The sequence below is a fragment of the Macaca fascicularis genome, chromosome 8 (assembly GCF_037993035.2).
Source record: "Macaca fascicularis isolate 582-1 chromosome 8, T2T-MFA8v1.1".
Classification (NCBI taxonomy): Eukaryota; Metazoa; Chordata; class Mammalia; order Primates; family Cercopithecidae; genus Macaca; species Macaca fascicularis.
The window spans coordinates 113,833,942-113,850,574 of record NC_088382.1 but is presented as its reverse complement, the minus strand read 5'-3'; the positions used below and the strand labels follow the sequence as shown (position 1 = coordinate 113,850,574).

Genomic DNA, 16,633 nt, shown 5'->3' with positions numbered 1-16,633 from the left:
TTAAGATGAAGACGGTGTTTAAGAGAACTGATACAGGAGCAGTGATGTTGGATTGGTCCAGAAGGGAGAAAGAGAGAGTGAGCGAGCAGGTTGGGGGGTTACCAGATCACTTCAAAGATGAGCTCACGTGTCCCAAACTACCAAGGTGACAACAAGAATGGGAAAGAAAAAAAAGAACTGAGAAAAGCTGGGAATGAAGCATTTCCTTGGCAGAAGTTGCAAAATGTTGGTCTTAAATGTCAGGCCACATTTGGTCAATAAGTGTATTTTGTTTGGCCCAAATAATGTTTGAAAGTTTTTATTCATGTGCCAACATTTTAAAATATAAAAGTTTTAAGTAAACAACCAGATTTATAGCTTTCCTTCAGGAAAAAAAAGAGTAAATTTTCCAACCTTGGGATGACATTCAGTTTGGCATCAATTAGCTGGAACTGACTATTCATCCTTCTTTTATAGATAGGTAAGCTTTCTCCAGCACTTTGAGTACTTGTCTTTTCCCTTTCATTTTATTCCTATCCTACTTCACTGATGCATGTTACTTTCCTGGCCTGTGGTTTACAGGAATAATAAGGGAACAACCGATAATTTTATTTTATTTTTTTGAGACACAGTCTCACTTTGTCGCCCAGGCTGGAGTGCAGTGGCTTGATGTTGGCTCACTGCAACTTCCGCCTCCTGGGTTCAAGCGATTCTCATGCCTCAGCCTCCTGAGTAGCTGCGATTACAGGGGCCCACCAACATGCCCGGCTAATTTTTGTATTTTTAGTAGAGACAGGATTTCACCATTGTTGTCCATGCTGGTTGCGAATTCCTGACCTCAGGCGATCCACCTGGCTTGGCTTCCCAAAGTGCTGGGATTACAAGTGTGAGCCACTGGGCCCAGCTGATAATTTTATTTTTAAGTTGCTAAAATAAAATTTCCTTTCCTTTTAGCCTCATTTAAACAAAACCTATTTTTTTTTTGGAGATGGAGTTTTGCTCTTGTTGCCTAGGCTGGAGTGCAATGGAGCGATGTCGGTTTACCCTAACCTCCACCTCCCAGGTTCAAGCGATTCTCCTGCCTCAGCCTCCTGAGTAGCTGGGATTACAGGCATGCACCATCACGCCTGGCTAATTTTGTATTTTTAGTAGAGACGGGATTTCTCCATGTTGGTCAGGCTGGTCTCCAACTCCCGACCTCAGGTGATCCACCCACCTCAGCCTCCCAAAGTGCTGGGATTACAGGTGTGAGCCACTGCGCCTGGCACAAAATCTAAATTTTAAAAAATGGTACTTCAAATCCTTTGTTCTTGATGACCCAGACAAAAGCAGACACCTTCGGTGATGTCTACAAAGCTCACAATAACCACTTCCCTTCTTATTTGCCCAGAGAAATGCATTTTTGGTGACTACATTTATACATACATGGCCTTGCCTTCTGGCTGTATTGGGATGGACCAAACTTAGTAAGTGGAATCTCTTCTTTGGGAATTTGGGAGTGGGACTGAGAAAGACAGTAATATGCAGTGTGGGTGGAACTGTGACAGGTGAACTTGGATGCCATTGGCGGCCATTTTCCACAGGCCACATGGTCTGTGTAACACAGCAAGGTTGAGAGTTAGCGGCTGAGAAAGAAAAAAGCAGCCATGCAAAGACAGAATCAATGGCAAGAAATGGGAAAAGAATGCTCATGGGTTCCCAACAGCCTTCTGGCTCCCAGTTTAGGTCCATGTGAGGCCTGGTGGGATTTCTGCTCATGAGCTTAGTAAATTATCTTTGCATAAAGCATGATTTACATTAAAGTAAATACCCTGTTTTCATTTAAAGAGTGATACTTCCAAACTAGAATTATACTATCATTTTTGTGTTAGTTTGTTTTCTACTTGTTCAAATAATATTATATATACACAGTATTAGGTAAATCTCCCTCCTCCTCAATCAAAAACATTTCAATATGAAAGAGAATATACAGAATGATCTTGTCTGATCGATAAATAGGGGTCTATGTAATAAGAGCAGAGAACATTTACATTAAAACATAGTCCTTGGAAGAAATGGGATGCTGTTATTACAACTTTCTAGTGGGTTTCCTTTATAAGTCATTATATATAAGATGTCTCCACAGGGAAACTCGTTCCCATTACTGTTTTTGAATTTAGTGAATCTGTTAAAGGATGAAAGCCAATAGGGGTTTAATTTTACTTTTATATTAAAGGGTTTTTTTTCTCTGTAGAACTCAGTCTACTAAAGTTTCAAATTAAAGATACTATTTGGACACATGGTGGTGAAAGATTCTGAATCTTACATGAAAAAGGTAATATTTGATAAGCATTGAGTGGAACTGTTACTCAATTTACTTTTCTTAATTCCAAAATCCTTTGCTTCACTTTGTCTGTTACAAAAATATTGTGCTATTTTTGAATATGGTATGAACTCATTTATGGAATGATTTATTACACATAATCATAATCTAGAAAAAATAATATCCCCTATAAAAAGATCCATAGTAGCCTGTAACTGTCTATCCATCTCCTGCCTCCAAGGTTGGCTTCATGAAGATGTGCAAAAACTATGATCACTGCATTTAAAAAAGTCTCTATCACATGTTACATTTTTAAACAGTATAAATATAATCGATGGATGGCAGTCGGTTATACTGATATTCCGTGTGAAAAGAATGGTGGAACTATATACTGTTAATTATTAATAGACACTGAATACCACTGTGCGAGGTATGATGTTTGCACTTTAAGAGGATTACATTTAAATGTATGAAGAATTTTTTTTATTTCAGTGGAGTAAGGGCAAAGTTCTAAACTATTTTAATCAAATGGGACTGATTATTAAGAATTAAGTATATTATTTACTATACACAAAGATTAGAATAAGGTATGTCTCTTTATACTCTTCTTGCTGGGTGAATAAACCTCTTAAAGAGTGAGGCTGAGTTAAATAGGTCTTTTTATTCCAGTTTATTTAGTCAATTTTATTTTAATTCCTCGTAGCTTCACTATCACATGCAAAGACTCTTTCCTCAGTTTTCTGGTGATCTTAAAGCTATTCTTGTTTCTTAGATGGTTTTCCTATAATTTATTTTATTTTATTTTATTTTGAGATGGAGTCTCACTCTGTCACTCAGGCCGGAGTGCAGCGTGCGATCTCGGCTCACTGCAAGCTCTGCCTCCCAGGTTCACACCATTCTCCTGCCTCAGCCTCCTGAGTAGCTGGTTCTACAGGCGCCCGCCACCATGCCCAGCTAATTTTTTGTATTTTTAGTAGAGGCGGGGTTTCACCATGTTAGCCAGAATGGTCTCGATCTCCTGACCTCGTGATCTGCTTGCCTCGGCCTCCCAAAGTGCTGGAATTACAGGCGTGAGCCACCGTGCCCGGCCCCTATAATTTATTTTTAAGCTAGTGGGATGTAAAAGAAGTTAGATGAGTTAATTTATTCAGTTTTATAGTATTAAGCTGATAGGATCTCTTCTGTATGACTGCCAAACTATATTTGAACCAAAGGTGTCAGATCATAAAATCAGGCAGGCCAAATTTATCACATATGGACATAATTAAACAAGAATCACTAACCCAGAGCCACATGTAACATTAAGATAGCTTCTGAGAAACCAGATTCCCTAAGTATTAGAAAATGTGCCATTTTCCTTCATTATAGGGCCATAATCATTTGCCCTTGGATCTAGGGTGAGAAGTTGTGGGGTTGCTTCTCTTATTTAGGAATGGTAACATTTCCTTGAAATAGTTCCTTCTTTCTTATAATTGTCTCTAATGTTTGAAAACTCCACACACAGTAATATTCTACATTAGGGAGGTGGACCCAGTGTCGAGGCCAAGTAGTTTATATAGTGAAAATAATTCTTATCTCAAAGGGTTCAATGATAAAATAAGTATACACAATTTATAAACTGTTAAATAATATGAAGGTACTATTACTACTTTCACTGAAAAAAAAAAAAAAACTCAGAGATTTGGAGAACATCTACCTGGAATATACTCAGGGAAAAGGATGAAAAAAAAAAAAAAAAAGAGCTCCAATATACAAAAACGATTCCACAAAGACCATCAACAATCTTAATTTATTTTGTTTACGGGAATGTCCCTTTCATCCTCACTGAAGTAAGCTTCATTGAGATTTATGATCTGTGGGCAAGTTGTTTAGCTTCTCTGAGTTTTGGTTTCCATATGTGTAAAATGAGGAAAATAGTAACATCCTTGAAAAATTATCATGAAATTAAATGAATGTGGCACATAGAAAGTGCACAATGGAATGGTAACTTTTATTACTATACTTGGTTTTCAAGACCATAGCATATTAAAAGGAAATGTCATATAATAATGAAGAAGCAACATACAGAGTAGTTAGATTATAAATTTCAAAGACAGATGTGGGGTTTATAGCTTAACTCCATCACGTACTGGTTGTGGGCTCCAGGAAAATTCTTTTCAAAGGTGTGTGGGAGGCTGCTGATACTGGCTTGGTTCATGAGAAACTGAGAGTTATCACTGACACCTGAATCAATGTTTAACCCTCACTTTCTCAGGGCATGCTTTTCTACCTCCTGAATTAGGTTTTCTTATAATCTCTTGTTGCACTCTGCACTTTACCTTCCTAAAACCTGTCACAGTTATAATTACATAGATATTTCTATTAATGTCTACCTATCTCCATTAGGGTGTAAACTCTAAGAGGGAAAGGAACGTATCTACTGAATTCATTAGAGACTCATTGCTTCTAACACATCAAATAACCTCAATAAATATTTTTGAATGAATGAATGAGTGGATGAACGAAAAGAATATGATCTCTCTGTAGATTTCTCAGCACTTTTTGTGCAGAATGGAAACTAGATACGCTGTACAAGAAGAAAATGTGAATATGGAACTGGAAGACAGGGTATACTTGAAATTATTTAGCCATTGCACTCTTTCTGAAAAGAACAAAAAAAAAAAAAGACTAGCTTTAAAATCAGACTTGCTTACTGAACTGATTGGTTAATTTAGTCAAATCACACTGGTTAGTAGATCAGTGCTCTTTATACAAGTTGCTCTTAACCAGTGTGAAAATCATACGGTGGGATAGATTTACTTTCTTTATAAATGAGTCCCACAGTTATGATAATAGTAACATAATCCTGAGTATGTTATCCACATGACCTTCATGTATCCTATGTGGGTGTCTCAAAAGAAAAAAAAAGTAGAGAAGCACTGCTTTAGGCCAACGGTTTCTAACTTTTACATACTCCTGCAGAGTACGTTGAAATATCTTCAAAAATCCCAGGACTTTCAAAGGTGTTAAGAGAATCACAAAATGAAAGAAAAAAGTTAAGATTTCTTCTCGTGGCTATAAAAATGTAAGCCAATGGAAAAACCTCTAATTTATGGAAAGTGTCTCCTCTCTAGTTACTAGTACAAAACTGTATGGTTAACTTTAAAAACGGTGCTTCCCATTTAAAACATTTTGTCTTGGCAACTTAAGAAGCCATATTACGGGACAGAAATCTGTTCCAATTTCCATGTAGAGATGTAGGAATTTCCTTTGGGATTAGTCTGTGTGAGCCATGGTTATGCAAACATACTTTAAATATTGAAATAATTTCATATTTATATACATTTTTTTGTCTCAAAAAGGTTTTTGGAATGATATTTTGTAAACTCGATGATCCTAATCATAATTTAAAGAAAAAGGATGATATCTTATCTGAAGCAAAGTCAAGACTGAAGACTTGGTGTAAAAATAAAAATTTGGGAAATGAGTCCATAATAACCTATGTTTTATTTAAATATATATTTTCAGGCACAAGTCTTTAAATTCTAGTCTCATCACTTACTAGGTATGGGAATGTGGCCAAATATAAGAAAATAATAATCTAGTATAGCTTGGGAGCTGAATGAATAGGCTGTGTTGCTGAATGCCTGGGTTCAAACACTGGCTCTATTACCTACCACCCTGGTGACACTGGGCAAATTTCGGAACTCTCTCTGCCTCAGTCTTCTCATTTGTGAAATGAGGATAATAAAAGTACTGCTTCATAAGGTTGCTGTGGGCCTAAAAGAATACATGTCAAGTGTAGAACAGTGCCGGACTAATAATAAGTACTAAAAGTTTTAGCTACAATTATGATCATTCATTTACTCAATTTAATTTAATTCTTGACTTGTTTACATTTCCTAGAATTTTAAATATTTAATTATAGGAAGCAAGTGAAATGTAAATGTACAAACAAAAACAGAAAAGGACTAGTACGAAAATTAAATCATGTTTATATACGGAAGTACCCTGCTGTTAAATCTATATTGATTTATAGCCAACTGATATTGCAACAAATAACCTAGAAGAAACTTGGACAGCTCTAGCTAATAAATTAGTTTGAAGACAACTTTCCAGACATATTACCAATCCTCCATCTTCTACTTTCTCTCCTCCCCCATCAGGAAAAATAGCAGAAAAAAATTATTTCAATCTGTTTTTAGAACAGGCAATTTCTTTTAAATGAGGGCTCACTATAGATGTCCTAATAAGAGGTCATTGATTGTCACGGGATAAAAGCAAAACCAACCCTGTTATTTACAAAAATAGAGTTAACATCATGATAACTAACCTACTCTGGATATACATCTAAAAATGAACACAGTTTGCAACCAGCGTATCAGTAAATTAATACATATTTCAAATGTTGGGACACTACTTACTATTTACCAGTCAAATCTCATTTTGATTTACAAATTGTATTTTCAGTGTTAGTTGTTAAATCTTATAGGAAAGTTCTTCATGAAGAAAATACATCTTATGTTATTCAAAACTTTATGAACTCCAAACCAACTGCTGTAAAGTTTAAAACAGCGAGTCATCCTCCTCGTGTTTTTTATTAGCTTAATTACAATGGCATTGCTGAAACACCAGAGATTGTGCTTTGAGCACAAACTCACCTTCGGTACTATCAACCCTCCACCTGTCTGTCTATTGTGTAACTCCTTCCCCTCACCCGATCGTGGGTTTTCATAGGTTGAGACTCCTGTTTCAAAGTTTTGCTGCTGCATTTCCCTTTAGTTTTCAAGTATTTCTGTCCTAGTAAACCAAAACAGAGTGGGGTGCACCCCAAGAGGCGCCGCCTTGCCTCCCACCAGTCTACATTCTCATTCAACTTCCAAGCACTTGTAAAATACTTCACAAGGAGAGCCTTTTCCCAAGTCGGCGCCTGTGGAGCTCTCCAAATAACCAAGAAACAACTTCTCTGCTCACCTGACGTGCTCTAGGGCTCTAGGGTTCTCGCCCCCCGGCACAGTCCCGGAGAGCAGAGGAGCTGGGACACTGCTACACGGAGTTCTCTCTGCCCCTGACAACCCTCCAGCCACTGACTTTCCAAACAGATAGAGACACCAACTACGGGGGAAGGGGTGTCTCACCTCCTTCTTCCTCCTCCAGGGAGTTCATGCAGGGAAAGTAGCCGGCCAGTGCCTCGAAGGAGGCAGACAGGCTGCTCCGGCTCTGGGAGCGCTGCATGGAGCGCCCTGCAGCGCCAGCACCCCCCAAGCCCTGCCGGCCCATCTTGGACGAGGACCCGCTTTTCCCTCGGTACAAGATACGCGGCGTCTTGGCGGCTGGGGCGCGACGTCCGCAGCGGTTCCAGGACCAGTGGGCCAGAAGCCAGGTTGGTGCCGCGGGACCCTGAGGCTCTGGCCCCTGCCTCCCTGACCTAGCCCGGAGGAGACGTGGCTTTCCTGGCCGCCGGGGCCTCCACTTTATTGGAGAGGGGTCTAGAGGAGGAGATAGAGGCGGTGGCGAACGGAGCGGCTGCTCGCAGTGAACGTCCGAGGTCTCGCCCCGGAGGGAGCTGAGAATCCTGGAGGCTGGAACTGCTGGAGTCTCGCTGCTCTCCCCGCGCAGGGAGATGCCGCTGATGCTGCGGTCTCCGCCAATCAGCGGCCGGAGGGGGAGGTGGCGGCGCGGCTGCACCTCGGCGGGCTGGTGGCTCCGGGGCGCGCGCCTCAGGTACCGGGCAGCTGAGCCGAGTAGCTCCCGCTGTTTCCTCTTCCCTCCGCGTGGTTAGGGCCAGGGAGTGGTGACTAATTAGATGCAGTGAGTTAGGCATCTCAGATGAGTACACAGGTAAATTTCTGGTAGTCACTTTCCCTTTCCTCAGGTTCACAATTTTTTAAACGCTCCTCAAACACAGGCAAAAAATACTGAAATTTTCTTCAAGTCATGACACAAAGGCTCCTCAATTTTTACCAAGTTCCACGAAAACCTACAATTAAAGCTTTCTCGTTTGTTAAATGTTAAAATGATAAAAAGTGAACTAAAGAAATGAAGAACCGATAAACAGAAACACTGAAGAGCACAATGATGTCTATCAACTTTGTTTTAATTTTAGGAATTTTTATTGCCTTCTTTCTCTAAATTAAATAATCCACCCAGTATGGCTAAGAATGACAACATTGTAAGGCTTAACATCTAAGCAAAAGGTAACATCCTGTTAACATAAATGTGGAAACAACACAAACAGAGTAGAGCAAAGTAGTTTATAAGCAACATTACATGATGCATCTGCAAACTGCACATCTCTATCCCGGAACCTAAAGCTACTTTAATTCCGTTTTCCCAGGAGTCAAGATGACTGCCTTACTTTTTGTAACCTGAGACAAGTCATTCCACCTATTTCCCAATCTAGGGAGGTGGGAAGGTAGGTTACTATTCAGTCCTAACCCTGCCAAACATGACCATTGGGCGTGTGTAACAGGGGATTTCAACGTAAAATGTGAATTATACAATCTAAAATGGTTCATTTATTCAATAAATAGTTCCTATATAGTATATAAGCACAAGCTACTTTCTTGATATGCTGAAAGATTCAAATACTCATTCAATTAATATTAATTGAGCTCCTAGTATATGCCAGGTACCATGGTAGATGTTTATATGATGATGCAACAGTGATCAAAGCAGCTAAAAAATCCCTGCTCTCATGAAGCTTACATTTTAGTTGCAGGGGAGAGACACAACAAATCAGTAAATTATATAGCGCTAAAAAGGAGATAAATGCAAATAAAAAATTAAGGGGTATGTGACACTGCAATTCAAAAACAGTTGTCAGGCTGGGTTCTCACTGACAGTACGACATTTGAACAGAGGTATGAAGAACCTGAGGAAGTGGCTAGTCAGATATTCCAGGAAGAGAGTAAGTTTGAGGCAGAGAGAACCTCTAGTGCAAAGGCCCTGAGGTGTGATGTCCTGGTGTGACCACAGAACAGCAAAGAGGCCAAGGCAGTTGAAGTGAGTGGAAAGGAATGAAGGACAGAGAGACAAGAGTCAGAGAAAGACACAGGTCATGCAGAGCCTTGTAGGTATGATAAAGACTTTCTTTGTCCATTGCACATCACAATTTAGAAGGTATGAAAAATGCATACAAGTAATAATCCTTTTAAATCCACTTAAAATTAGGAAACTTTCCTATAAATAAGAGTTCCATGGTAAGAAAAAGTAACAACTTTAGCTGTTTAGACTTAGGTTCATCCAGATTTATTGCTTTTGTTTTCCTGATAGACTTGTCCTTTCTCATTAATGTTCCTACAACTCCCTGTTAGTCCAATTTCCTTTTCGTTATTTATCTTCCTCAAATAATCAGCATTTCAAAACAACATTGATAAAACCAGAGAACGCTATGAGTACTTTTTCAAACCACATCACTTTTATTCAGAGACTAGAAAATTTTATCAAATGAGATTTTCATTATAAGAATCATAGAATTTTAGAAACTGCAAGGACTTTATTAAAGGTCACCTAATGTTTTTCTAAACAGTGGGACACAAGTGAGTCATGAAAATAACTTATTAAGTTTTGATTAGGATTTTAAAAAAATACAGTATCAGAGTTCAACCCATATGGTTAGTACATCAACTGCACTATTGTTTTATGAATATGTATGCTTATGTATGTGCACATGTATGTATTGAGCTGTGATGTAAAATGTTTCTCACTTTTGAAAAAGTTTGAAAAACATGAATCTAATGTAATAAAATATGTACTTTAAGAGAAAATTTAGATTAAAGGTAAAACAAATATAGAAAATATATTTATATTTAAGAGGAAACAGCTGTTACCATACAAATCTAATTATACTCAGAGAAATGGGGAAGTTTACCAACCAGTCAGACTCTCCTAAAGATTAAGTTACTTGTTTAGAAAAATTTGAGTACTTTTGACTGGATATCCCTAACTTCAGATCAGGGGGAAGGTATCAAGGAAGAGGGATTGAGCAGAAAATCTTAAAGAAATAAATTGGCAAGCTGCGCTCAGGTGGTTCATGCCTGCAATCACAGCACTTTGGGAGGCTGAGGTGGGAGGATCACTTGAGCTCAGAAGTTTGAGACAAGCCTGGGCAACATAGTGAAACCTCATCTCTAGAAAAAATTAAAAGTAAAAATTTAGCCAGGTGTGGTGGTGCACGCCTGTAGTCCCAGCTACTCAGGAGGCTAAGACAGGACAAAGGCTTAATTAAGCCTGCAAGGTTGAGGCTGTAGTGAGCAGTGATGGTCTCACTGCACTCCAGCCTGGGTGACAGAGTGGGATTGTGTCTCAAAAATAAAATAAAATAAAATAAATTGGCTGGGGATGCATGGAAAACTTTTATTTTGGTACTCAGGGACATCACAATGATGGCTGAAAGTCATTTTGGAAAAAGATTTCTTGGGTTTCTGCTAGTGACTGCCCGGGGAAGGGGAGTCTGAGAATGGAATCAGTGGTTATGCCTGAGTTGCCTGGGCCCTGCCTTGTCTGTGTTAATAACCTGGTTTCATGAACCAGGAAAAAGTTAATCTGGAATAGTCTAGATGTGTCTACTACATGACCACCACTTCCCTCTTGCAGTTTCAGAATAAGGTTGTCCTGGGAAGCTTTTTGATACTTTTTTCCTAGGATCTTACAGATATAGATGAGTGATAGAAGAATGGTACAGGTAGAGTAGAAAGAATGAAAGAGAAGGGAGAAAATAATCTTATTTAGGGGAAGAAAGCTTTAAGGAAAGAGTGTTGGCACAGAGGTACCAGAGTGACAGACCCACAATAATGGCCAGAGACTTCTAGTCTTGAATGACAACTTGTGGAATATACTGAAATTATTGAGAAAATTTAGAATTCTACTTTTTAAAAAATTTTTGAGTTCAATTGTTTTCCTATGTATAACATTAAATAATATTTCTGGTTTATACATATTTTAATAGGTTGATTTATTATTCTTTGATTTCATTCTAAGTACTGTCACCCCCTAAGGAATTTAAAAATTAACATAAAAATAAACAATTGATAAAAGATTGAAAATGTCCTTCCTCCACATCAGAATATACAAGTAGTATATGTAGTTTTGGATGTAGTTCTCAAGCAATGGGCCACTATATAGTTTTATTACATAAAATTACTAACTGTAATTCCAGAATCATTATCATCCAGTATTTCAAATTATTTATAACTTTCTCATTAATTTAAAGATAGAGAAAAAATGAGTCACAAATATACACAATAAATTGTCATCTAAAAGCAAAATATGGCCTTGAAAAAATACTGCACTATTAAACATAAAAATCACCTTTTTGAAGAAAAGATAAACAGATATAACTTGGATAAACTATCATAGTATCCTATTTGACAAGTGTGTACTCGCATTTTTATAGATATGTTGTACTTTAGAGTTTATAAAACATAGTAATTATGCCACTTAATTCTTATATCAGTACTGACAGAATGTCGTCATTATCTCTTTATAAATAGCCAATAAAGACTCAACATTAAATGACTTGCTTAACTAGAAAGTGGCAGAGCAAGACTCAAACTCAGGGTTCCCGATTTCAGGTTCAGCGTCCTGTATATCATATTACAGATATCTTATACCACATAAACTTACATAAATCGTAGATTATAAATATGATTTTAACTGTGCAGTAAGTTACTTTGTCCAAAATAAATGTTGACAATGCATCTGTAAAACCATAGTGATTATTCAAACTATATACCAACATTAAATCCATATTCTTTTTAAAAATAAAAACATTTATATTAACTAGCCCTATATGTATTTAAAGTCCCATCAACTCTAACAGGGCTAGAAAGTTACACGTCATTTATGTATCACTTTTTGTAATAGTTTTTAAAAAATAACCAAAGTTTTAAATTACGTGAAATTAGTTTATTCCTGAAATAGAGGTTTGGTCACTTAAGTAAATACTCAGAAAGGTTGTTACAGGAAGTAGCTCTATCATGTCTAGACCATGTATTAGTTCCATCAGGAACATGGTTACGCCTGTGGCAGCCTCCCCCTTTTCTATGCTACAAATGATGTAAGCCAGGGGTCCCCAACCTACCCAGAGCCACACAGTAAGAAGTGAGCAGTGGTGGGTGAGCAAGGCTTCATCTGTTCTGTATTTACAGCTGCTCTCACCTAATTGCCTGCATTACCACCTGAGCTCTGCCTCACAGGAGTGCGAACCTTATTTTAAACTGCGCACGTGAGGGATCTAGGTTGCGCACTCCTTATAGAATCTAATGCCTGATGATCTGTCCCTGTCTCCCATTACCCCCACATGGGACTGTCTAGTTACAGGAAAACAAGCTCAGGGCTCCCACTGATTCTACATTATGGTGAGTTGTATAATTATTTCATTATATACAACAATGTAATAATAATAGAAACAAAGTGCATAATAAATGTAATGCCCTTGAATCATCCTGAAACCATCCCCTGCTCCTGGTCTGTGGAAAAAGTTGTCTTCCACAAAACTGTTTCCTGTTGCCAGAAATGTTGGGGACCACTAATGTAGTTGGTGATGAGGAGAATACAAGCTGCTGGCTAATACCAAGGGAAGGGAAGAGAAAGTAAGTCCCTCTGGGAAGTTATGGAAAAAAAAAAATGGCTATGCTAAAAAGAAGTAGAAAAACAAATGGCTACTTCCATCACTAAGTGTTTTCCAGTCAACTCAGAAAAGGCTAGTTGCTGAGAGAGATGAGAATTTCTCAGGAAAAGTTATAAATCATGCTGCAGACTGAACTAACCTCTTTCCTCTTGATATACACTTGTTGTCGGTAATAGGAGGATTCATCAGTTGTGAAGATTGATATGATAGTAGTTTTCACAACTGAGATCAATTACCTGTGACTGTGACTTAATTCCTTACATACAAGTGTCTTTATGCTAAATAGGAATATTTGTGGATATATTTTGGTTTGGTTTATTAAAACCCACCTCTCAGGATCCTAAATTATTTTACTTTATTTTTATTTTTTTGCTGTAATGTAATATCTTTGCATTTAAGTCATGAGATATAAACCCATGAAGTTGATATTTTTAAACTGACTTCAAATTGCTAATGTATTTAATGGTCTTGAGAAATTACCCTTGATGTGAATATGAAATCCAAAATATGTAATCTTTTCTTCCATCCCCAGTTTTATGTCAATATTGTACAAATAAATTTTAAGCTTTTGTGATTTCAGTTTTCAAAAGTATTTTTGGTTTTTACTCAGCAGTTTTCAAGAGTAAAGAGCAGATGTTATACTTCAGCTAGTCAACCCAAAACTTGCATAAAAATTGATGCGGTCAAAAAACATTTACAAGCTGGACATGTCAGCTCAGGCCTGTAGTCCCAGCACTTTGGGAGGCTGAGTTGGGTGGATTGCCTGAGCTCAGGAGCTCAAGACCAGTCTGGGCAACACGGTGAAACCCTATCTCTACAAAAAATACAACAATTAGCCAGGTGTGATGGTGCGTGCCTGTAGTCCCAGCTACTTGGGGTGTTGATGTGGGAGGATCACTTAGGCCCTAGAGGTCAAGGTTGCAGTGAGCCATGTTCACGCCACTGCACTACAGCCTGGGTAACAAAGCAGGACCCTGTCTCAAAAAAAAAAACAACAAAAAAACAAAAACAAAAACAAAAACAAAAAAACCAAAAACAGATATTTACAGTATGAGAAGAAATATTAAATAATTAGTATTTTCATTATTTCTGCAATGAGATTTATGATAATATATCCATGGAAGTAAGAAAATAAACTTATTGAGTAAGATAAAAACTAATGGTAAGATTTGACTCAGGAATGAAGGGGAAAAAACTCTAAAGATTAAAATAATGAGTTATAAAAGCAGAGTAGGTAGATAATACAGGGGAAGAACAAATATCTGGACTCTAATTTTGATTATGGCCCTTTATAATAACGATGATGATAATAGGTAACTTTAGTTCTTCATATGCATTACCTCATTTAATTTTCATAAACACTATATAAGGTAGTTAATCCCATTATTCTCATTTCACAGACAAGAAAATTGATGCATATTCCTTCAATAAATATTTGTTGAGTGCTTACCACATGCCAGGTGCTATTCTAGTCACTGGGGATACAGCAGTGAACAAATATGGATAGAATCCTCCTCTACCTTCACGAAGCTCACACTCTAGTAGAATAGTGGCTAACACTTACATCCCACTTACTATAAGCCAGCCCTTTTTCCTCAACAACTTTACTTCCCAGCACATACACTCATTTAACACACACACAATCCTATGAGGGAGATATTATTGTTAGTACACTCATTACATAGATGAGGAAACCAAAGCACATTGAGGATGTCTCTTGCTCAAGGTCACATAGCTTATTAAGAAATGAGATCAGGAATAAGCCCATGAAGTTTGAGGCACAGTGTTACAAATAATTTTGTCCAATGTCACAAGGAGCAAACCTAAGATTTGAATCCAGGCCTTATGACTCCATAATCCATAGTCTTTAATTGCTAATTTACACAGCTGAAGAGACTCTGCTGAGATCAACAATTAGACAATGAAACTGCTAATAAGAACTGTTGACCATGATGATAAGACCATGTTGTCCAGGCTGGTCTCGATTTCCGGGCCTCAAGTGACCCTCCTGCCTCAGCCTCCTAAAGTGCTGGGATTACAACAAAGAACTTTTAACATGATTAGTTCTGTTTTCTTATATGGCATATTTATGTAAGTCTTTATTTAGCTATCGCCAGGAATCTAAAACTCTCACTGAATGTCTTCAAAAAGTTTTAGGAATTGGCGTATGGGTATGAGATCAGCCAAAAATCACATGAACAACTCAGCCTCCAGAGAAGAAAGGAAATATATATTCATGAGATTTGCAATTCATTGCTATTTGGCCACCCATGAAAGTATATTTCCAAAAATGAAGTATAGTCAATCATAAACCAAACATTTTGAAGGACGTTTGGTAGGCAGAAAATAGGGACAAAGAAAATTAAAAATGGAAGTTTCCCTACTCTGCCCATAATAACTAATATATATGCCTATTTTTTGATCTTTGAAAATGGGCAAGAGTTTGGGCTTCTCATGAGGGCTTCTCTTTTTCCTAGTCTCTCTAGGGCAGTCGTAGTGGCAAGGACGGTTTCCAAGTTTAAGAAACTCCCTGCTCACGCATTCTGTTCCACTGTTCCAAGCAATGCTCCAGCTTTGTGATAAATTCATACAAAGTCTTCACAGCAATGTTAGAAGAATATCCTTAAACACTTGAGAAAAGAAGAAACATGTCTCCTGACTATTATAATTTCCTTGAAATTCCAGATGAACATCACCTAGCAACTTCTCATATCATTATGAGATGAACAGCACTTTGAGATTTTGTGAGTGTAAGCATTCTATATGGCAAGATCTAAAAACTTTAAGTTTCAGATACCAATGCCAATAACTTTATGCAATATTTGTAAAAAGTGTGCATATTTACACTTTTCCTATTCATTTATTATTTATTCATTCACTATTCATTTACTCCTTACACCACAGTGTGACTAGAATAATATTAGGGATGAATAGAAAAATAAAAAATTCCCTTAACCACGATTAAAGTCTAGTTCTTACTTGTTCCTGTTCCTTTTTTTCATTACTAGCTAAGCTTCATGTATTCATTACAACATTTATGGCAATAAAGACTTCTTTTGATTACCACTTTGTTCAACTAAGTCATATATTAGTTGGATATAAATGGTTATAAGTTGCTTATACTGCTTGATATCATGCTGACATAAAAATAGAAAATTTGGCATTTTTCATAGATGTTTTTGCTTAACTGTCCAGTTGACTTTTTAAATTGAAGACACCTTATGTTTTATTATGCACAAAGACATAAGATTTGTAATAAAGTCATCTAAAGTTATTAAAGACCAAAGGCAGTAGAGAAGAGTGAGGGGTCTGTCAAAGCAATAGCATATTGGAAAAAAAGAGCCCATGGAAAACATTCATGTTATACAGATCCAGGTCAAACATCACCTAGATTGGGTATAAGTGAACTGTTGCCTGAAGGTAGTTCTATTTGTAGCTCAGTATATTTGGTAAACAGTTAAGGCTGTGGGCAAAGTAGCCAACTCAGGAACCAATCTAAGCAACTCATCATCAGCTGATTCCCACTTAAGGTACTCTGTTAAAGATGTCTTTCGGGCCGGGTGTGGTGGCTCACACCTGTAACTTTGGGAGGCCGAGGTGGGCTGACCACTTGAGGTCAGGAGTTAGAGATCAGCCTGGCCAACATGGTGAAACCCCATCTCTACCAAAAATACAAAAATTAGCTGGACATGGTGGTGGGCGCCTATAATCCCAGCTACTCACAAGGCTGAGGCAGGAGA

General features: G+C 37.7%; 1 protein-coding gene across 50 annotated transcripts in view; it reads right to left on the bottom strand.

The window, feature by feature from the left end:
• The window catches only part of RIMS2 (regulating synaptic membrane exocytosis 2), a 753,111-nt gene that overhangs the window by 24,091 nt on the left and 712,387 nt on the right, over positions 1-16,633 (bottom strand). Inside the window, exon 1 of one of the 50 annotated variants that reach the window (XM_045399251.3) lies at positions 7,399-7,859. The exons of the other annotated variants lie outside the window; for them this stretch is intronic. Coding sequence (XP_045255186.1) covers positions 7,399-7,540 — 142 coding nt within the window. The 5' untranslated portion in view covers positions 7,541-7,859. Of the gene's footprint in view, positions 1-7,398; positions 7,860-16,633 lie in introns of those variants that run through there. 50 annotated transcript variants of the gene reach the window in all.